At 38.3% G+C, this 23839-nt stretch overlaps 1 protein-coding gene across 1 annotated transcript in view; it reads left to right on the top strand.

Moving 5' to 3' along the window:
• Positions 1–23249, top strand: part of FAM81B (family with sequence similarity 81 member B) — a 49225-nt gene extending 25976 nt beyond the window's left edge. Inside the window, exons 5-9 of the mRNA XM_004263525.2 lie at positions 5653–5782; positions 11688–11794; positions 19332–19467; positions 21075–21270; positions 22956–23249. Of these exons, the coding sequence (XP_004263573.2) occupies positions 5653–5782; positions 11688–11794; positions 19332–19467; positions 21075–21270; positions 22956–23089 (703 nt within the window). The 3' untranslated portion in view covers positions 23090–23249. The remainder of the gene's footprint in view (positions 1–5652; positions 5783–11687; positions 11795–19331; positions 19468–21074; positions 21271–22955) is intronic.
• Positions 23250–23839: the final 590 nt, after the last annotated feature.

The following is a 23839-nucleotide window of genomic DNA, read 5'->3' as shown; positions in this document are numbered from 1 at the left end:
GGAAGGAAACAAAAAACTTCATCTTTACTAGAACATGGAAGTTGCCATAACCACGAACTTCAAACAGAGCACACTTAGCAAATACTGAGATATTTGGACTGATAGTGTTCTCCTTAGACCTTAAACATAATGATTTCCTCCAAATCAAGAGGCATAATTCAGAAAGGCATAGACCAAATATTTTGAATATAGCAATGTTACCTAGGGGATGGGGTGAGTCACAGGAGAGATAGGAAACGTCCCTTGAGAGATTCAGGTCAGCAACACAGAAGAGCAGAGTGGGTAGAGCTGAAGATGCAATCGTGCTATTTATCTTCTGGGGCCTCCCTTCTTGCCACTTCATGCCTGAGAGAAACCAGCTGGGGCGCAACGGGCTGAGGAAGGAGAGGAGGCGATAACATCACATGAAAGAATCTATCATGATGATTTGCTGTGAGATACACCAATCTGGTTTTTGAGGAGAAAACGGGGAGATGTGCCCTCTTCCCTGGGCCTAAAGAAACAACAGATTTGATAACGATAAGGCTGAGTAGAGGAAGTGATCTACTCTCCACCAAACACACACTAACTCACATATATACAATGGAATGTTATTCGGCCATAAAAAAGGAATGAAACAAGGCCATTTACAGCAACATGGATGGACCTAGGGATTGTCATGCTGAGTGAAGTAAGTCAGGCAGAGAAAAACAAATATCATATGATATTGCTTATATGTGGAATCTAAAAAAAGGTTACAAATGAATTTATCTACAAAACAGAAATAGAGTTACAGATGTAGAAAACAAACTCATGGTTACCTGGCAGTAAGGGGGGCAGGGAGGGATAAACTGGGAGATTGGGACTGACATATACACACAACTGTATATAAAATAGATAATAAGGACCTACGGTATAGCACAGGGAACTCTAATCAATACTCTGTAATGACCTATACGGAAAAAGAATCTAAAAAAGAGTGGAGATATGTATATGTATAACTGACTCACTTTGCTGTACACCTGAAATTAACACAACAGTGGAAATCAACTCTACTCCAATAAAAATTATTTAATAAAAAAAAAATATATATATATATATACTCTCACTCATAGGCCAGTGGCCAGAATCTCAGGAAGATGTGAAAGTGGGACTTAGGAAGAATCTGGCCTGTGCGTGAAAACCACCACCACCGTCGATCGATCGATAGATCGATAGATAGGTACGTAGGTAGATAAAAGTGTAAGACTGATGAATATATCTCATGACAGGAATTACCCAGAAAAACAGAGGAAGAGTTCAAATTAAAGTTCTCCTGGTTTCAAAGAAATTAAGAGTAAACAAAAGAGATAAAAGAAGATTGCTGATTGAACTGTCGCATGTCATTTTGCTCCTTCCAAAAGCCCCACTAAGTCTACAGTAAAAAAGAGTTTTCTCTTTAAAACATAAACGCACAAAGACAGGGGATATCAGCCTAGAAACACTGGAACCTAGAAGACAGACATGTGGAAACTGACTGAGCAGATGTAATGAGACCAGTTTTAAAGCTGTGGGATAAGCTGAGAATGACCTGGTTTTACACCACAGACCTCTCACAGGCTTAGGAGGGCTGGGCCAGGCACCTCTGAGAGTGTGGGTGAAGGTGGGCTCTTGCCTCCTGGGAGAGGAACTGAGAGAAGTAGGGAGAGGCAGAGGCAAGAACCACTGCAGTGTGTTATTAGCCTTCTTGTTATTATTGACTTTTAAACTATAAACATGTTTTACTTTGATAAAAATAAGAGATAAAAGGGTTCCCCCCCCAAAAGAGATTATCAAATAACAAAAGGAGATAGATGAACTGGAATTGCTCAGGGATAGGTGAAAGAAAACATTAAAATATTACAGGGGTTCAATCTACTTTAGAAGTCCCCAAAAGAGGATACATACAAGTGAAAATAAGTTATTTTTTTAAAAAAGGCATGAACAAACTGTACAAAACAAAAATGCTTTTCTATATAAAAATGGTTAGAGAAATGATGTACAGGGAAGACAACACAGACCTCATTCAACAGAGACATAAGAGGAGCTCCTAAAGAAGAAAAAGAACAAATTCTTCAGAAGAAAAAAATATTTATGCTTATAAGAGAGAAAGCTTTCTTGAAACAAGAGATTTGAATCTGTAGATCAAAAGGAAAACTGCAACCCCAGAAAAATGTACATAAGAACAATTAAACCAAGATACCTGGTTGAAGTTACTGAATGTCAAGGATAAAGAATCAATAGAAGGAAAAAGAAAAACCAAAAAGAATCATTAGACATCTAGGTAGACAAAACAGATTACATAAAAGAATAATGAAAAAACATAGTCATCTCAGACTTCTCCACCTCAAACCGTGCCAGGTAAGAATGGAGCAATGTCTATCATGTTCTGAACAAAACAAAAAGTGACCCAATAATGTCTTCTTAACCAAATTACTTTTCAAGTATAAGAGAACAGACATTCTCAAGTATTCATGAATGTAAAGATTCCAATACTTCCTGGATCCTTCTTTTGAAATCTGGATGACAAAATCTGGCCAACCAAAGAATTAAATCAAAATAAGGGGGGACATCTCTGGTGGCGCAGTGGTTAAGAATCCGCCTGCCAATGCACGGGACAGAGGTTCGAGTCTGGGAAGATCCCACATGCTGTGGAGCAACTAAGCCCATGCGCTACAACTACTGAGCCTGCATGCCACAACTACTGAAGTCCATGCACCTAGAGCCCACACTCCTCAACAAGAGAAGCCACTGCAATGAGAAGCCTGAGCACCTCAACAAAGAGTAGCCCCCGCTCACTGCAACTAGAGAAAGCCCACGGGCAGCAACAAAGAACCAACGCAGCCAAAAAAAAATCAAAATAAGGATTTCAGATAAGAAATCATAGTTTTAAAGGACTGTCATTGAACATAGACTCTAAATATAGAATGAAGATTCAATAAGAGTGGGAAATTTAGTTGCAGAACGCACTGTAAATGTCATAAAAACTGTTATTTTTAAAATAGAAAAGTATTAACAAAAACTGTTGAAAGAGCAAGGATATAAACATTTAGTTGCTCACTTTTTGGCATATGGCCAATAGATAATTTCTAAAGTTGAAATGGCAGTTGTAAAAAGTATAATGATTCCAATCTATGTTAGCTTTTTATAACTTCATTCTTTAGAAATAGCTCTTGTAGTGAGGAGATATATATATATATTTAAAGTTCAGCAATTTTTCACTACAGTTTCCTTTCCTTAGGTTAAATTAAAATTCAATGTAAGGGGGCTTCCCTGGTGGCGCAGTGGTTGAGAGTCCACCTGCCGATGCAGGGGATGCGGGTTCATGCCCCGGTCCGGGAAGATCCCACATGCCGTGGAGCGGCTGGGCCCGTGAGCCATGGCCGCTGAGCCTGCGCGTCCAGAGCCTGTGCTCCGCAACCGGAGAGGCCACAACAGTGAGAGAGGCCCGTGTACCGGAAAAAAAAAAAAAAAAAAATTCAATGTAAGGTTTTTAACTAAAACTGGTACCTATAATCCTAATATTCTAAAATTAATTTATTATATTTCTTTCTTCCTCTCTCCATGTGTAATATATATACATATATATACATATAACCACACATCATATCTATATAATATGTGTATTTTGTATAATGGTGAATGAAATAATAACCAAATATTAGCAATGACTATCTCTGAAAAGTGGAATTTGGGATGATGTTAACTCTCTTCTTTGTTCTTTTCTTTTTGTATTATGTGTAATTTTTTTATAACGAGCATGTGTTATTTTAAAAGAAACAATAAAATCACTTCAAAGGAGAGAGAGAGAAACTTCCTTTTGAAATATGGAGTGCAGCTTTGAAAAACCACTAACCCTTGACTTCAACGTGTGGGGTTAAGCTGGTGAGGTGGGGTGAGAATGAAAAGGTGGCAACTCTCAACTGTTTATTTATTTGAGGAAATAAACAGTAGCTGCTGATCCTGTGTGGGTTCTTCCTCTGTGCCAGCCACTGGCTAAACATTTTGCATTCATTACCTCCTTCATCCTTCAATAACCCTAGGCAGGTCCACCCTTCAAGACAGCCGCTTATGGTTTGGAAAGCTGAGCACACAGCACTCCGGGAGACATTGTTCACATGGTCCCCCTCACCATATGTCTGGCACGCCCTGGAGTTGTGCAGGGGACAAACTGTGCAGCTACATGCAGTGACCTCAGCATCGTTACCCCCTTTTCTCAGATAAGGAAAACTGAAACTTACAGATGTTAAGAAAATTGTCCCAGATCACAAACAAAGCCAGACTCAAAGACGCATCTATCTGACTAAATCCTCAACCACTAGCCTACAACGCACAGACCAGCGGTCCCTGAGCATGGGAGCAGGTGGCGCTGGGTGAGAGGCGGCAGGGAGAGGGGGCAGCAGCAACTACTCCCGCGTAGCCTTTGGGTGTCTTAATGTGAACTCACGTAAGAATATTCTAACCAACAGTAGAGGTTGTTCTGACAATAACAGTTTATATATACAAACGTGTGAAATGGCTTTCGCCCATGACTTTGGTGCTCCCTTTTTTTATCAGAATACTTCCTAATTTTTCCTCCCAGCAGTGTCCCCACCCCTCACCATTTATCTGGTATCCCTTTCAAGAGGTTTCTCAGGAAAATTACCATCCTTAGCTCACCTTTGGCTCAACTTTGGCACCAAAAATCTTAAGAAATTCACTTCTAGAGCCTAAAAAATGTTGACAGTCATAAAACAATATTTATAGCACTTAGCATGACAATATGAAAATATAATTCCTCATAAATATTACTCGATGATAGTCAAAACAGTTATTTTATAGGATGACAAACTTCAAAGTGATCTCTAGTGACTCATATACAAAAGACAACACGACAGCGCTCTCCGCCCTATCCTTCATGCAAATATGAGTGTATTGAAACTGGTAATACAGTATGTAGCCTGTTCTCTCCCAAGGGAAGCCGTGAGTTGGGATAGTGGGTGGGGTTCCCTGACATGCTGGGAAGATTGTTAATCTGAACTCCAACCCCATTTCATCAGGGTTCCTTCCTGGAAATACCAAATGCCACCTAATGGGCCAAAGCTCAATACACACGTTAGTGTGGATTATTTTTGTCCTAACCTAAGACAACACTTGATTGACACCACTCAAGGAGCGCGAGTTTTCACTGGGGCTAAGAGAAAGGACGTTGTCCTTTGACGATGGGATGGAAGACTTTGGTGTGTTGGGACACTTCTTTTAGCCAAAGGAGAACTGACAGTCTGGGAGCCAAGGGAAGAGGCTAAAGGGAGGAAAGAGGACTCAGAACACAATGCCCTAACCATGGGCAGCAGGGAGTTATGCCCAAAACATCAAAATCTGTTGGAACTCCTATGACTGAATTAATGTATGAGGCCAAAAATCTAAAATTTTACCCAATTTCCCCCAAAGTCTTCATCTACTCCATCTCAGTGTATCATTATCCAACCTGGTTTCTCTCCCTCTGGAAAAAAAGAGGAAGATGAGGGAGATTTCTGTATATGCTCCTACATCTGCCAACTCACTATTCAAAGAACTTTAGAACTTTTGCCATCAAATGAATGCACGGATTCTACTATAGTATTAAAAATTGTATAAGCCTATCAATCTCACAATCAATTTTCATCTTGCCACTAGATGTGATTCCAGCATCATGAAGCTTTCTGGAGACATTCACTTCATCAGGCATGAGCACCGGCGACTTGAGAAAACAATTCAAGAGCTCATGTCCGCCCTAGAAACTGTTTCTAAAAACTTGGATATGAAGGTAACTGAAAATATTTGGAACTCTTATGTGTTACTGCCGGAAGTAAGATCATTATAGCTTATCAAAAAGCTCAGTCAAGAGGTAATTGTTCAAAAGAACTCTTTTCCTCCAAAAGGTTTAAATACGACAGCTCATGTATATACACCATGAGTACTGCCAGGGTAATCAACAAATATTGGATGAGTGCCTCCGATGTTCCAGAACGGCCGGCCCTTGTAAGCATATGCTACTTGATTCCACTGTTGCCATTATTTCCTTACTCTCTGGGTTCTTCTCAAAGGCTGTGTAACTAGAGAGAATAAGCAAAGGAATTTCCTATGGAAGCTATTATAATACCATTAAAGGTTCAGCATTAATGTCAGTTGATCACGTTATATCCCTGCAATGGGTTACGTCTCTTACAAAATAATACACAAGTCCTTTGGCCTGGATTTTAAAGGCCATCTCTACACTGGCCCCTGCTTTTCTCTACAGCTCACCCTCAGGCTTCCTGGCTCACCCTTTAGACCCAGTGACACTGAGCTACCTGTAGGTAGGTCCCACTCACTCCAAGATACTGCACTGCATCCATGTTCTCTGTGCTCTTTTTGCCTGAAATGTCTCTCCCCCTTTTTCACCTTCCCAGGCAATGGTTTACTGAAAGGAGCCAATGCAAACTCTTCCATGCCCCACTTTGTCACGTACTTTATGTGAGGCAAACACATCTCCTCTGAAGTCATTTGGGCAGAACAAAGTGGAAATCCTTTGGGAATTGGGGGAGATGAACTCTTGCTGTTTATTTGTTCATGGAGCCAGTTTATCAAGAGTGGAAGGTGCACAGGGGCACACAGTTCACTCCAGCCCTACCAGGCTTGTCCATCCTCCTACAAACCCATCTCATTAGTCCTAATAGTTTTTGGGTCGATTCCCTCAGTTTTTCAAGATAATCATATCAACAACAAATCATAACAGTTTATCTCTAGTTTTCTGGTAAAACTTCATGACTTTTTTCTTAAGGCCTTGACCAGAACTTCTGGAACACTGTTACATAAAAGAGGTCAAAGAAGGCAGCTTATCTTGTTCCTGATTACACTGGAAATGTCTTTGTTGTTTGCTGTTGGCTACTGGTTTGATATATTTTTATCAGACTTATTAAGGAAGTATTAAGTAAGTATCCAACAATTAAGGAAGTATCCATCAATCCTACTTTACTTAGTTTTTATTAGAACTGAACATTTAATTTTATAAAACACCTTTTGGACATTAACAAATGCCTAACTCAGCATGGTTGTGTTTTGGTTTGGCTTTCTGTTTGTTAGCTTATTTATTTCTTCGGCCTTCTAATGTGCTATGTCAGAGCATTTCCCAATGCTGAAACATTCTGGAATTTCTATAATGAAAGCTATACAGTCTTTGTAATAATTCAGTATTTAATTTTGCATCTAACTTCAAAGGTGATATTAGACTCTAGTTCCCTCTCCTTAGTTTTTCTAAGATTATACATACATATGATTCAAAATCAAAACTATACGAGAAAATACACCCCAAGAATTTTCACTCGCACTTCTGTCACCAGTTATCACAAACATTCATGCCCCTCACAGGTAACATTTTTTATTAGTCTGTTGTGAATCCTTTCAGTATGCCTTTAAAAAGATAGAAGCAAAAACAAATATATATTTTTTTCCTTTTTACACAAAACATATGTGTATTACTATGCACCTGTTTGTTTTTTTAACTAAACAAACATATCCTAGAGATCCACCCTATCAATACATAGTTTCCTCATTCTTTTTCACAGCTGTGTACTCTCCCTTTGTGTATGATGCCTCATTTAACCAGTCTCTCATAGATGAACATTTGGATTCTTTTCACTAATTTGCTCTTTCAAACATTGCTGCAATGTATAAACTTGCACTTATGTTATTTAGTGTGTCTGTAGTTATGTCTGTAGAATAAATACCCAGAAGTGGGATTGCTGCACTTATGTTATTTAGTGTGTCTGTAGGTATGTCTGTAGAATAAATACGCAGAAGTGGGATTGCTGGGCCAAAGGTACCTGTGTTTGTTATTTTGAAAGATCTTGCTCTCTGCAGGGCTTTTACCATATTGCATATCCACCGACAATATATAAAATGTCCTATATCCCCATTGCCTCATCAATGAGTGTTTGACTTTTGAATTTTGCCCTTTTTTAAAGGAAAAAGATAGCATCTCTGTATTTTAATTAGCCTTTCTTATTACATCTTTTCATATATTCAAGAACTATTTGTATTTCTTTTCCAGTGAGCTGTCTGTTCATAGCTTTTATTCATTTCTCTATTGGGTTATTTTTCTTTTCAATTTCTAGGAGCTCTTTATATGTTAGGGAGATGATATGAGCTGCAAATACATTTTTCCAGTGTGTTGTCTTTTGACTTTTGATATGCATATGTTCTCTATTTGTAGCCAAATTTATCAGTCTTTTTTTGTGTATGTGGCTTCTGGAATTTTAAGTCACATTTAGACTGAGCTTCCCCACACAAAGGCTTGAAAGAATTGCTCATATTTTCTTCAAGCACTTTCATGGCTTTATTGTTTATATTTAAATTCTTGGAGTTTGGAGTTTTCCCTAGAATAGGATGTGTCTTAATTATTATTTTAATTACTGAGACCTTGTAGTATTTTTACTATCCAGTAGGGCTAGTCCCTTCCACTGCTTTCCTTTTTGCCTTTTCCTGGTGATAATTGTTTGTTTTTGCATATGATTTTAAAATCAGCCTGTCTAGTTCCAGCAAATAAATCAACAAATAACTCTGCCTTAATTTTTATTGAAATCATGTTAAATTTATAAATTAATTTTAGAACTGATATAGTCATAATGCTGAGTGTTTTATCCAAGAACACAGACAGCATACTTCCTGTTTGTTCAGGTTCACTTTTATATCCTTCAGGAGTGGTTTCAAATTTTCCTCATGTGGGTTAGGCAACACCTTAAATGTATTTTGAGATTTCATCATCTTTTTTTTTAGTTTACTGTAATGGGGGTTTCATTATATCTTCTAACTAGTTGTTAGTTGTGTGTTATAAAGGCTGTATTAATTTTATACTTCAGTGAATTCTCTTGATTATAATAATTTTTCAGTTGGTTTTGGTTTTTCCAGGCACACAATCATATGATTTTTAAACAATAATAATTTGACCTCATCTTTTTCCATTTTATACACATAATTTCTTTTTTCTAATTGTTTTGAATAATAACTCTGGTGCAATATTAAATAGTAATGCAGCGATAGTGGGCATCCTGGTCTTGTTCCTGACTTTAACAGAAATGTTCCTAGTGTCTCTCCTGTGGTGGAGGAAGTAAGTTTTCTCAATAAGTCTGTTTAATATGCAATTGTTCCTATTTTACTAAGGTTGTGAAAATCAAGAAAGATTATAAAAATAAATTAGTCTTGTAGATATAATGTACAGCATAATGACTATAGTTAACAATACTGTATTGTGTATTTGAAAGTTGCTAAGAGAGTGGATCTTCAAAGTTCTCATCACAAGAAAAAAAATTGTAAGGTGATGGATGTTAAGTTATTGTGGTGCTCATTTTATAGTATATACATATATCAAATCATGCTCTACAACTAAAGCTAACACAATGTTAAATGTCAATCATATCTCAATTTTAAAAAGTAATTATGAATTATGTTAAATAACTTTGTAGCATTTGTGCAAATAATGTCAGTTTTCTCCTATACTAGCATAATTATTTGTATTAATAAATTTCCTTTTTTTTTTTTTTTTTTTGCGGTATGGGGGCCTCTCACTGTTGTGGCCTCTCCCGTTGCGGAGCACAGGCTCTGGACGCGCACGCTCAGCGGCCATGGCTCACGGGCCCAGCCGCTCCGCGGCATGTGGGATCTTCCCGGACCGGGGCACGAACCCGTGTCCCCTGCATCGGCAGGCGGACTCTCAACCACTGCGCCACCAGGGAAGCCCTAAATTTCCTATTATTAAACCATCCTTACTTTAAAAAAAGAATCAGTTGCACTTGATTATGATGTGTTTTCCACTGGGCTGCTGAACACTGTTTGCTGATATTTTATTTAAGAATTTGGCATCAATATTTACAAATGAGATTAGTCTCCAGGGGCATTTTTTGTGCAATCTTTTTCAGATTTTGGAATCAATGTTGCACGGATTTGATTAAGATAATTTGGAAATTTCTCTTCTTTTTCTATGCTCTGTAACAGTTTAAAGAGCATTATAATTATCTATTCATTAAGGATTTGGTAGCTTTACTTCTGAAAGTGTCAGGGCCTGATGATTTGGTGGGAAAGGGATGGTGATGGGTTTTGAGCACAGCAGTCAAGGCCCTTGGCCATAATATGCTCTTTATTGTAGGTGACCTGAGAGGCATTTTCATGTGAAACACTGGGGAATTAAACAATAGAATTTTTAAAGTTTTTTTTACTCAAATGTTTAGATTCTTGTTTCTTTATACTTTTCTTATTAATTTCTAGTGTAAATGCAGTGTAGTTAGTTGCTTTTCCTGCTTTTTGGAATAATTTGAGAGTTTCTTTGTAGTCACATGTGTACTTAGTTGCAAATGCTCAGTGGGCACTGGGAAAGAATGAGTGTTTTCTGTTTGCAAGTTTGATTGTTTGGCATGTAAATGTATAAATAAACTATATTTGTCTTATCTTTTTATATACTTATTTATATTTTACTTATTTGACCAGTAAGTCAAGAGAAGTCATTTAAAATCTGTAATACATTGTCTCTGTTAGTTTATCCTTGTAATTCTACAACTGCTCAATATATAAGGTAAAGTTTCAAAACTATTTTTCACTGTGTATTTTAAAAAGAATGATTTTTACCTATAAAATGATCATCTTTGTTCCCTTTTACGTATTTTGCCTTGAATAACATTTTATCTAATGATGTTGCTTGCCTGCTTTCTTTTCCTTTGCTTTGGCCATGCTTAATTTGCCCATGCTTCATTGTTAACAATTCTGCTTTTCAGTGTACTTTCTATAAGTAGCCTGTTTTACGTGTATCTCGTATAAATAACCAATCGTGTGCTGTTGGTTGCCCACCCAACATTTACCTATTCAAATCCTTCTATTATTCACCTCTTTCTTTTCTAAGAGAACTTGGATTTTAAGTACCCACTCACCCCCACATGACCATCTCTTTCAGCACTTGAGTTTGGCCAAAAGCAATCATGTAGTTTCATTCCCCTTGACAGCGATTACTTTTGACATGATTATGGGCTGCATAATCATGCATCTATTTCCCAATCCAGTCCTTTTACCTAAAGAACTTCTTCAATGCTTCCGGCAATGTGGAAGGTGCTCTTACCCTAACTTCCAAACATGAGCTTGTTTTTTCCTATGTTTAAAATGCCATAAGTCATTTCACTTGGGATTTACTTGTGCTCCTGTCAGAATCCTACCTGGAAATTCCTGAGGTCTGATCTTAGGCCACTCAGGTGTTTTCTTTGCAGAGCACACTTGTGCACTTAAGCATTTATTCAATAGCATTTAGTGAGCATCTACCATTGGTCATCTAATGTGCACTGAGGATACAGTGGTGGTACAGGCTAGAGTGGCTTACATTGTAACTGGGGAGACAGAAAGTAAAGAAATAATCAAATTAACAAACTGATAAGCTAATGTCAATAGCATGTTTTTGTCACATCATCAGATAATCTATTATCAGAAAGAATATTATAGACAGCAGAATGGAACACTCCCCTATTGTTCTTTCCCTGAAGATAGTGCTATAACTGTTGAATCGTTCCTTTGAAAAAAATAATTTTCAAATGCAGACATGCTTTAGGCTCAAAGCTGGACTTTTATTCTGGGCTCCTTTAGGAATAAAGTATAATTAACGTAAGTGCTAGTGGTTTTGTTCACACACAAAAATCTGCCTTTTGTACATTCATTAGGTAATGCAGCTCTTAGGAAAGATAGAGGCTTCCAGTTCTGAGCAAATCTCAAATTTAAAGATGGTCCAGAGGGATTATCACCAAGAAATGAACCTTTTGGAGTTCAAGTAAGTGAATGGAAGATTTTTAATTGTTTAATGCATTCCAAAGGGTTTTGCTTAATGAAAGCATTGGCATTAAATAAAATCCTATCCCAGGAATTTGAACCTGTCCAAGAATTAAAGCAACAAACTGATGCAGAGAATATTTTACACTAAAGTAATTTATACAATATTCTTAATTTTAAAATATATATATTAATTTGTCATTCTTTTTTTTTGTATAATATCTCAACTAAAATGATACTTTCTGATAGAGTATAATTTTAACTTATCAATCGTACATTAAAATGCCTCAATGTAAAGCACTATTGAACATACACTGATTCCACAAGATTATCAAATAATTTTTTAAAAACTTTGATTCACAAGTGTTTTTTTTAATGATTTCTTCTAAGACCCTTTCCTTAGTTCTTTACAGTATCCCTATTTTAATACTGGTCTCTATCCCACATTACACTGAGTTTTCCCCTGTACAATGGAGAGAGCAACTAAGGAGACAAGATGCCACAAACATTCAGATTACTGGCCTCCTTATCCTCAAATCCTCCTTTCTTATTTAAATGACCACCATTTCCTGACACCATGGTTCAGGCAAAGGGAAATTCTAGGCACTTAGATGATACCACCTTACTGCTCCTTCTATTCTTGTTCTTTTCCTCTCTGTCCCACATCACTTGAGCTTAATGCCTTGGTCAAATCGTATTCTGAGCATACTCTTTCTCCATTTTTCCCCATCTCTACCGTATCTCATTAAGTCTAAGTGCCATTGACTATAAGATATACCATTACATTCTTGTACCTCGAAGGCATGAAGCTAACAATTAAACCATAGCATGCTATCATTTTATGACACCTCCCAATTTCCGAGATGTTAAGTTAGGAAAAACGTGTGTCTTAGAAATTGATGAACAACAGTAGTCATCACTAAAACTCAGAGAAGTAGGTGTCTTGGGTAAACAGAAAATACCTACTTTCTTCATATTCTAAAAAAGCAGGTTCTTAAATTCTAGCACAATGAGGGTGCTCAGTAAATATCTGTGTCATGATTGATCTAATCCCTTTAGCTTAGAATTAAGATAGAGAAAAGTGTCCAAAGGAGAAACAGAAAAGTAAACTTTTTCTAGAAGTATAATTTAAGAAGGGATTTTACTGGGGGAGGAAAGGGACTTATAATCTGGAGTGGAAGACTGGCTTAAAGGGATCAAGAATATTAACAAATGGAAAAGAGGGGAAAAGGAAATGTTTGAGATCTAGGGCTGACTGCTTCACTGCAGGTGCTGCATACTTTTCCCACCTGCAGTCCAGTGGGAAATCGGCTTACAGATGAATCATCTAAATAGTTAAATCTGCATCTGGACACTTTTGTAACAGTATAAACTGGAATCTTTCTCTCACTTTAAATAATGAAGTCTTAAAATTTCATTAGTATTACAGTAGGTAGTAGTGAATTTATAAACGAGATTTTTTTCCCCAGGCAAACACTTATAAGCTCTAGTAATTCAATTACACAATTGACTCTTTTAAATTAGAAAGTAATATGCATTCATTATAACAAATAAAATAAGGCAAAGTTGAAAATAGAGGTCACCATTCAAGCTTCGTAATGTAACCAATGCTAACACCAGGGGTGTATCCTTCCTCACTTTCCCCCTCATTAATATAAATATGTAACAGAAAAGGGAGATTTTATGTATATACATATATAATATATATAACATACATTATATACAAAGAGAGAGCATGGGTTTTTAAAATAAATCCTATACACATTACTCAATAATTTGTGTTTTTCCAGGACATCTTGGATATCTCTCTCTAGATCAGTGAATATTTTTCTAGCATTATTTTTTACAGCTGCATAATATTTTAACTTACAGATATGTCATAATTAATTCACTCATTTATCTTATTGATGAATAAATTCTTTCCAGTTTATAGCTACCACAAACAAAAATTATTGTGTGCATATCCTTAAATTTCCTTAGATATAGGTGCTTTTATTTCTACAGGCAAGATTCTTAGGTCTGAGTTTATGTTTTTATTAATTTTTATAAATTTCTTTCTAAAAATGTTGTAGCAATTTACTCACACCAGCAATGCATGAGAAGACCTTTCTGTACATTCTCATCCACAATGGATAGTCTTAATATTTGCCAATTAAAGGATAAAAAATAGCATCTCTTGTTTTCATTTGCATTCCCTTCACCCTTTGAATTTCCTTTTCTGTGAATTGCCCATTCTTACCATTTATCTTCATCACTTTCTTATCAATTGGTAGGATTCCTTCACATTAGGGATATTAACCCTTTGACTGAGCTATGTATTGCAAAGTATTTTGCTCAAAGAGAAAGTAAGGCAGGTAGGGCTCTTTTTTTTTTTTCCTTCTTTTCAGTCAGAGCACTTCTCAAAGCAAAGTGGATGGGGTATAGAATTTGCTTTACTTTTTTAAGAAACAACTGTTTCTGAACAAAGGGATTAAACTCTTTTGATAACATTAAAGTGTAAGTTTAACTGAGCAATTTTCCCATTTAGAAACTTTAACAAATTCAAGTTTAATGGTCAACTGAACATATTTTATATTGAACTTAAAAGCCACAATACTCTCTTGGGGTTTTCTAGTGAATCTTTGGGACTTTGGCACTGATCACTAGACTTGACAAAGAAAATGCACAGGCTGTGCAACTGGACCCCTGCACTGAGCCTTCTCTTTCCAGAAGGGCCTTAGTCAGATGTTCAGCTAAGTAATGTCCTAAGCTGAAAACTGAGTGCTTATAGAGCAAGAGTCTCAGCCATCATGAACTACGGCTGTCTTTCAGCAAGGGGTGGGCAGGTCAGCACCGACCAGTCACTCCCTGGATAGCTCTTGTTGCTGACGCTGTTCAGTTGATAGTGATTTATAAGAAAAAGCATTCGGTGAATGAAGCAAATGCATAGAGTCAAACCTTACCACACAGCTTTGAAAATGCTACCACAGTAGAAAGTGGACCAGAGCAAGGACCTGTCTCATTTATCTTTGTATCCTTCACACCCAGCACATTCAGACACAAATAGAAGCCAGTGAATGAACGTATGTTTAGAGCACCTATAATATGTAAGTTGTGTTTTGGAATATCCAAAGACATAATCATGGCCATATACAGTGGGGGAGAAAACACATAAATAAGTGACACGCTCATAACAGGTAAAGTAAAATTTGAGATGGTGTTAAATGAGATATATCAGTAGGCAGAAATAATAAATATTCATTGCCATTTTTAAATGCCTACCGATCCCTAAGTGCTCAAGATGTGCAGGTACACCCAGCTCTGCAGTCTGGGTCTTATCTTTAAAGACAAGGAAACTTATAGTCATGGAAATTAAACAATTTACCCAAAGTCACACAGCTAGAAAGTCTCTGACTCCAAATCTCAGGTTATTTTTGTCAGTTTGTGATGTCTCCATCTCATAATTCCACCTACTGTAGTAAACTAACTGTGCTACAGAAATTTAGGGAAGGGAAAAATCACATGTGCTCAAAACTATGATGGTATGAGGCTATAAAGGTACTGATATTTAAACTCAAGTACAATTTAGAATGAACAATTAACAAAAGTCTTTGTATCAGAGTGGAGTTGGAATTGCTTTTTAATTAGTCTCACTAATTAGAAATCACAGAACATTGAGAAGAAATTAATTTAAGATATATTGGTATAAACTTAGTAGAAAAAAGTTTCTTGAAATTTATTTCTTGCTTCTGACATGAAACTAAGACTCTTAGACTCAATCTCTAAAGAAGCAATAGTACCAAGTCTAAAGCCCTTTTTCAGATATGATTACAAAAAATGAAAACATTTTCTGTGTTTACAGCCCATCAAAGAGCACTAAATCTTTTTATATTCCCATTTGGTGAGAGCCACCATCTGAATTCTTGAGAGCCTGGTAATAGTAACAGTTTCCAAGAATTCAAAATGTTCATGTCTTCTAAAAAAGTTCATGCAACAGATTGCTGAATGCAAGACAACTGGGTTTGAGACATAAGTGAACTGGTAAAACTAGCCCAGGATGGAGCTATGTCCTCATTTATGTATGTCATCCAGAACCAGGGAGGTCACTGGAATATTCCAAGCCCCATACACTGCCCTCACCATTCACTCTCGCCACAGCTCTCTACCCTGGGCTCCGGTTATGTCTATAGAGCCCTGTTAAATTTTCTTTTAGTTTTCTGTAACTTTCTCCCTTATAATTGAACTTGGTGTACATTTTAACCTGATACCATTAGTATGAAATTTTTTTTAAAAAAACCAGCCTCTATCTCACATTTATCATAGTGAGGTCTCTGGTTATAATTTAAAAGTCTGACTTGTGTTTAGAGGAAAAAGGAAAGAAAAAGCTATCTATCAATCTATCTACCTAGCCATCTATCTACCTAGCTACCTATCTGTATCTAACTATATCTGACTGAAGTGATCCCATAACCACTTGTATAGGAGATTTGGGAACTAAAATGTGAGCGTCATACTAGATAAATTCATCCTATTGAGATTTTAACTCTATGTTAAAATTAACATACAATTAACACAATAACTGTATGTTATAATTAACAGAAAAATCATTCTTACCTAGTAAATCATGTCCACTATGTTAGGAAAAAGTATAAAGAGAGACAAAGATTTACATAAACCTCTGTTTTTATGCTTTATACCTTTCAAGGAGAATGCTTTTTAAATAATGCTTTCATATTTTAATAACCTACCAGCAGACAGAATCTGACTTCTGATTGTCATCAGCAAAGTGAGTCTCCAATTGCAGGCAAAACCTTGTAATAAGGATCATAAGAAGTAATTCAGTCTTTATGGTTTATTTTAATTTCAGAGTTTCAATTTCTGCCATGTCCCTCTAGAGACATTCCCTGGGTACACTTAACGGTTCCTTGATTTTCAGAGGGATTTTAATTTTTATCAGTGATGAGAGTAAATGCCCTCATTTATCTACACAGGGAAGGTGAGCACTGAAGGACGGATTCTTGATTGTAAAGCCACCTCTTAGAGATCTGGAGATTTACTGTCCCCCTTAACCATCACTATTAATTAATTCTTCCACCAGAGACCAGGGAAGATGAAAATCAAAGATTAGGTCTCTAAATAGCTTGACAAGTCTATGATTTGTTATTTGTGAATGGTCCTAATAAAAGGTATTCAATGAAAAATAATAAATCATTTATTCAACCTCTACCTCACTGAGCACTTTCTATATTCCAGGCATTAGACACAGCCATGAACAAAGCAAAATCCTTGCTTTCATGTGCTAGTGGAGAAGATTTATATATAATATATATCACATGATGATGAGCATTTTGGAGAAAAATAAAGAAGGGTAAAGGAATAGGGAGTGTCAGGTTGGACACATTTTTTTTTTTTAATGTTGTCAAAAACAAGAAAAGCTTCTGTGATAAGGTGGTGCTTGACTATAAATCTGAATGAAATTAGGGCAGGAGCCATTGTATATTCCAAAGAAGAATGTTCCAGATAGAGGTAACAGTTGGCTAAAAAGAGGTTGTCCACCTATCAGCTGGGGGCTTATTTGTCTGAGATCCAACACCTGTTGTCAGCCAGCAGCACAAGTGTTTAAAAGTCATGATGAGACTAAGAACAGGAAGAGTAACCAACTTCATCTTCTTCAATGTTGAGATACTCATCTGCATCAGGTATGCCTTCTAGGTGAAAAATGAAGATCGGAATTTAACTATCATACTACAACAAATATAAGTATTGGAAAAGTAACTACCTTTCCATTCCTTACTTTCATCATCCAAATCCCAGTTTCTCAACCTTGGCACTATTAGCATTTGGGCTGGATAATTCTTAGTAGTGGAGCTGCCCTGTGCACTGTAGGATGTTTAGCAGAATCCTGGCCTCTACCCACCACAGGTCAGTAGCACCTCCTATTTGTGACAATCAGAAATGACTGCAGACACTGCAGAGTGACCCAGAGTCTAAATAAAAATGGAAGTGGCCTCACATCACTTGTCTTTTCCAACTATTAGTCCAAACACTTTTTCAGGAGAGCTAAAGAAGTGTATCCATGCAGTATATGTCCAGCATGCCTTAGGCAATTTCCAGTGATAAATATCACAAGTTAAATTAGCTGCATGTAACTTTTCCTGATCATTAGAGTAAATTATTTCAAGTCACCCCGCATTGTAAGGGAGTCCTGAATATTTTCAACAACAAACAACATGCATTGTTCCTGCCAATCTAATATTTAGCCGAGTCTAAAAGGGAGTCTGAAATTAACTTCTTACCAAGAGCAGGTCCCAAGCAGAAAACATACACAGAAACTACCTGCCAGTCCCCCTCCCACCTCTTCTCAATCCCGTATTTCTGTCATTGCAGATGAGGATTCCCCTCTCACACTCTCAACCTCTCCACAGTGAATTTTCAAATTGCTGGTACATGATTCCAATCATTTTAACCTCTGTAATACCATCTACCTCTGTTGTTGAGAATCCTTCGTTCTCTGTTATTTAACACGCCTAGGCTGCATCAACTTGATGCCAGCAAGTCCTTCCTGCACACCTCTTGTTATTTCTGATTTTGCCTCACATGAGTAACTCAGCATCTCTTTAAGTCCCCCCAACACCCCCAAAAGAATCCACTCACAGAGATCCATTGGTGACCATGGGGACTTTACTGAAGATTTTGCCTAAAGCAGAGATGACAGCCAAGAAGTGTCTCCCTTGGACACACTGCTTCCCCAGATTCCTTCTGGGGCTCTCTTCTTTCTCCCCTCCCCGCTTCTCCCTCTGACTGTTCTCTCCTTTACTAGACAACGCAAGTCCTCTCTGGCCTAGCTCCTCCCCAACCTCATAGTGGCCCTTGTAGAGCAAAGATTCGGCAAACTACCGCCCTTAGCCAGTCTTCCCGTAGCTAAGAATGGCTTTTACACTTTCTAATCATTTTTTTAAAGAAAAGAAAATTATACCTCATGACATGTGAATATTATATGAAATTTAAATTTCAGTGTACATAAAGTTTGATCAGACCACAGCCATGCTCATTGTTTCTTTATAAACAGCCAGGCTAATTTGTGTCATCTGTGGCTGCTTTCCCACTACACTGGCAGTGGAGGGGTTGCAAAAGAGACTACATGGCCTGAAAAGCCTCAACTATTTACTATCTAACCCTTACAGAAAAAGCGTGCTAACCTCTACCATAGAGTAACACCATGCTAAGTGACTTGTCGAAGTAATTTTTCTGCACACACTCACTGCGCCCTGGGCCCCGAGAGGAAGCCTGCGTGGATGACACAGGCCTTTCTGCGTGCGCGTGCTCCTGCCACTGTGTGGACTTGCATTTTGGGCGGTGCAGATGGGTGTCGTCAGCAGGTGGGCTGAACACCAGCTTGGGGCAGGGACACAGCATGTCCTCCCTCACCCCCCCTTCACCCCATAAGTGCTTGCTGGGCACATGGACCCTCATCCGAAAAAACTGCAGACTTTTCAATAAATTTTGGGTTTAGGTTTAAATTTACTTATTAAGATAGAACAAACCACTTTCCCCCCTAGATTTAACGCCCTTTCAACGAGCCTATATAAGGAAATGGAGAACCATCAAAAATGGGCAGAAAACCAGTCCATCAGATGTGAACAAGACCACCTTGGCCACATAAATCAGTGTCTGAAGCTCCTGCAGGAGAAACTGGTAAGGGGTTGTGTTGCTCATGAAGTTAACAGCCGCACAGCCACTGTCTAGATGTGAGCCACGAGTCAGTCTCGAAAGCCACACTTAAAAATTCACAGTGACCCTCCCTGCGCCAGTCACTGATTTCTTAGCACTGGAATAGGAATCCAGAGGCCTGTCTTCTGGTCCTGTTTGCTACTCCCCAGCTCTGTGAACCCACACTTCTCAGAACGGGCTCTGCCTGTACCAGAATAACCCAAAGAGAGTTTTTAAAAGTACAGATTCCTGGTCCCAACCCAGAGCTGAAGCATCAGACCCTCCAGGGCCTTCCCTGGGAATCTGTGCTCCTGGACAAGCTCCCTGGGTGATGCTTCGATACAATAAAGCCTGAAAACTGCCTTAAACAAGTCGTTTTACCTCTCCGGAGATCCACTGGTAGATCAAAGGTTTATCAAAACTCCTTTTCCAGGTCAGACCTTGTAGAGACGCCCCCACGCTTTGGGGTGAGGTGACCGGGACATACAGGAGACCCGTCGCAGGCTCCCTTCTCCCACGCCAGCCAGCACAGCCAGCACGCTGCTGAGCCCTGATGGCAGGACAGCACAGGGCCCTGAGTCTCACCAGTGGCTGCCAGTCTTGCAGATGATTCAGATGTTTCTGGAACTTCAGTAGAGGGGCTTTAGGCAGCCAGTAAACGACGCTCCAGTTACCCCACCTGAGTTTGTTCAAACTGATAGAAGCAGGAGTCCAAGAGAGGGAGGTAAACGTTACAGCTTTCTCACTGACAGGCTGTTGAAGGATGTGTGGTCAGATCTGCAGCCAAGTGGGCCTGTTGGTCCTGCTCCGGATTTAGGCAGACTCCTCCACCAGTTCTAGGCAGACCTAGGTGACCACAGGGTCATCTGCAGGCAGAAGCCGCCCATCCCAAGGAAGAGAGAGACCGGAATCCACCGTTCTTCAGACAGGTGGGACCAAAGAGGATCAAAGGGGCCAAGTCAGTCTCAGGCCCTGCTGGTAAATTGCCCGCACAGGAGCCAGGAGGAGCAAAGAAGCTAATTAGCGTCAGGCCGCCTCTACAGACCCCAACCTGCTGCCCATCAGAATCACCTGGGGAGCTTTTAAATGCCATCGATTCCCCGGGCTCCATCGCAGACCAATTAAATCAGAATTGTGGAGGTGGGGAGGTGCTGGTAGGGGAGTTATGGGCCAGGTGATTCTAATAGACAGCAGGGTTAAGAGAAGCACTTCTACCTGAAGCCTGTCCACGTAGAGATAGGCAGCTTGAGGGAATGACATCTAACACACCAGCACATCCAAGGAGCTCTGGTCAAGCAGTATCTAAAACGCCTTCCTTGGCTACACTTCTTTAAACGCTAAAATTCCAAATCCTCAGGCATTTCATAAATACCACAGCCCTTTCTTTTCTCCCATAGCATGTAGAATTCCAGAAACTAACAAGGCCAAACAAAGGCCAAACTTCCGCTTGTGAATAGCTTTAGATACAAGGGAACTTGGTTTGAATTCTCATGTTTAGCACAGAAATCCAAACTTGTTAAAAAGCATTCTCTAAGCTGAAAGTCAAATCCACAAAGGTGTTCTGAAGCTTTATCACATGATATCTTTTGTAGGATATGTCTGAAAAAAAAATGGAAGAAAAATTACTGAAGCTTTCAAGCAAATTAGAGAATTTCATTAACAGGCAGAAACAGGAAGCAGATCTAAACAAAGTAAAGCATATAGAAAATGAACTGTCCAAAAAGATGAACCAACTGGAAAAGCACATCTGGGGTGAATTAGAGAAAATGCAGAATGAATATCAATCAGGTGAGCAGATACCTTTGATTAAGTAAAGAACGTCAGTCCTTTCCTATCCAGTCCCTCAGGGTTTTCTACTTTGAGCTAATGGCCAGGGAGCAATCTTGTCATTAGCGAAGCGACATCCTTTGTATTTAATCCACCTTTCCTAAATATCTCATAGAATGTGAGCATACCACCAGAAGGTGGGTGAATATGTAGATTCCCTTTCTCATTCACACTTGGCAGTGTCACAGGCTTGCCATTGCTGTGAGATTTTTTTTAACCAAGATCATAGAATCATAAAACTGTTAGACTTGGAAAGTCCTTGGAGATCATCAAGACCTGATCTGTAGGTATATCATGAAATTAGGAGCCTAAATCAAATGTCCCTCATTGAACTGCAGGTAATGAGCCTGGATAGTTGTCAAACTGGAGACCTGACCTTTAGAAGTAAGAAAGAGAGATGAATGAACAAAGTCCAGTATAATGACTGCTTTTCTTCTTAAAGAAGCTAATGGCAGCAGTGTCAAGCTGAGCTAACATCAAAGAGGATTAATTTGAAAGGCTCATCTAATTTGTCAAAGGGAAGGACGGGGGTTGGAGAGGGTGGGGGGGACAAGTGCTGTGGAGCAACCATGTGTCCCGGGCCACAATTCTGAGAGAATTACCACGAATCAGAAGGTTCCTTTACGAGAGGCAGCCCCAACTCATTCTCTGTCCTCTAGATCTCAGAAAAATTCATGGAAATGGTCCTGTATGGAGATGCCTTGGAGGTGTCTTAGAAAGATATGGTCTCAATCTGCCAGATGTTCCAAGCATATAAGGAATATTTCCTGCCTAGAAATCAGACCCTCGCCACCCTTCCCCACCAACTTCCACCACCAAATCAAAAGAATGAATTATCTGGCCAGGAATCCTGCCCCAAACTTAACTTAACCATTCTTTCAGGGCCCTGCTTGTTACTTAGCTACCAGAAGTTGAATTTACTCATTCTAGTACAACCCCAGGATGAACTGAAGATCAATTTGCAATCTACATGTTTCTGCGTTTTACTGTGAGTTTAGCAAATGAGGACTCCCAACTAATAGTTTGCTCTTTTATGCCTTTAATAAAAATGTGTTGAGAAATGACCCTGTGAAAGCCTCCAGTGAATAAGATATGGGCTGTACCCTACGAAGCTTGAGGTCTGGTAGGCTGTGGTCATGAGTGGCTAGACTTGCATAAGAGAGATACAAAGTGCTGGCGCCAGGGGCAGGGCAGCAGCCAGCGAGGGACCATTCCTTAGGTCCTTCAAACAGGTTGCTTTCAGGTTTAAAATCTCATGTGGCCTTTACCTTCAATTTGGTAACAAGAATAAAAAGATCATCCAAATTTCTTGTCAAAGTGTATAGAAAGAAGATATTTAAAATTTCTCTCTTGAAATATAGAATTATTTCATTATGCAATATATTGGGATGGAGGGGAAGGACAGGAATTGAATTTTCACAATGAAGCCAGATATAAGTTGAAACACTGTTGCTAATGCATCTTCATGACATACAAGAAATAAATTATTGTACATTTTTAGACTGGTCTTAATGGAATTTAATATGCTTTGAATTAAACAATGATCAATTATGGCAGGACTGCTGATTAGCAACTTTTGTTAAAATGTTTAAAAGTTCCAATGCATTGTTTAGTTTCAGTATACCTATTTTCATATCCTCTTCTAGGATTTAAATCGATTCATGACTCACTCAACTCCCTCCAACGAATCCAGAAAACAAAGATGGATTTAGAGAAATATAAAGTACAGAAAGACCTAAAGAAATTGCAGCGTAAGATAGTGGAACTCCAGGAAGTATAAACTTTCCAGTCATCTTCCTTTACACCAGCCAGTGGAGTGGTTTGTTGGCAAAAGTTGGGAAGAAGAAAGCTAATATCTCTGGGATGTTTACTGCTTCTATTTCTTACCACCTTTTTAAGGAGATGAATGCACCAGGAAACCCAATAAAGCAAAGAAGCTTTATTATGTCTTCATTAATTTATTAGTGAAAAAATTAAGGAATTTCTTTCCATACATGCATTTTATATTTTTATTTGCCCACAAATCTGAATGTTGTACATAAACGAGTGAAGCAGGCCTGGTGTAATATATTAAAGAATGGCGGAAACTGTGGAAAATTGGAGACCACTTACCTGTCTAAAAATAATAGCAACTATGCAGTTCCAGTCCATTATTTACATGCATAAAATCCATTATTGCCAAAAATTTTAGTTTTCAAAAGAAACCAGAAATCTGATTTTATATGAAACCATTTATAAGCATTAGCAACTAGTGCAAAATAGTTCTTAAACTGTGAGGGAATGTCTGTAGGGCAGATACAGTCAAATGAACTGTCAGACTGCAACTTCTGATCCAGAGGTTTTAGTTTTCTAACAATCCCAATATTTATAGCAAGTCTAACTTATGCATATTTAAAATATTGATTCATTGTACTCAATATGTATCAGAATTACGAGCAAGTAAGAGTTAACGATATAAAAGAATACAACAGTTTCCATGAAAAACATCCAACATAATTTCATCTTGGTGCTAAACTCAGAAGCACTTCAA

The sequence above is a fragment of the Orcinus orca genome, chromosome 3, assembly GCF_937001465.1.
Source record: "Orcinus orca chromosome 3, mOrcOrc1.1, whole genome shotgun sequence".
Taxonomy (NCBI): Eukaryota; Metazoa; Chordata; class Mammalia; order Artiodactyla; family Delphinidae; genus Orcinus; species Orcinus orca.
The sequence above is the reverse complement of the archived record's forward strand: the minus strand, read 5'-3'. Positions and strand labels throughout refer to the sequence as shown.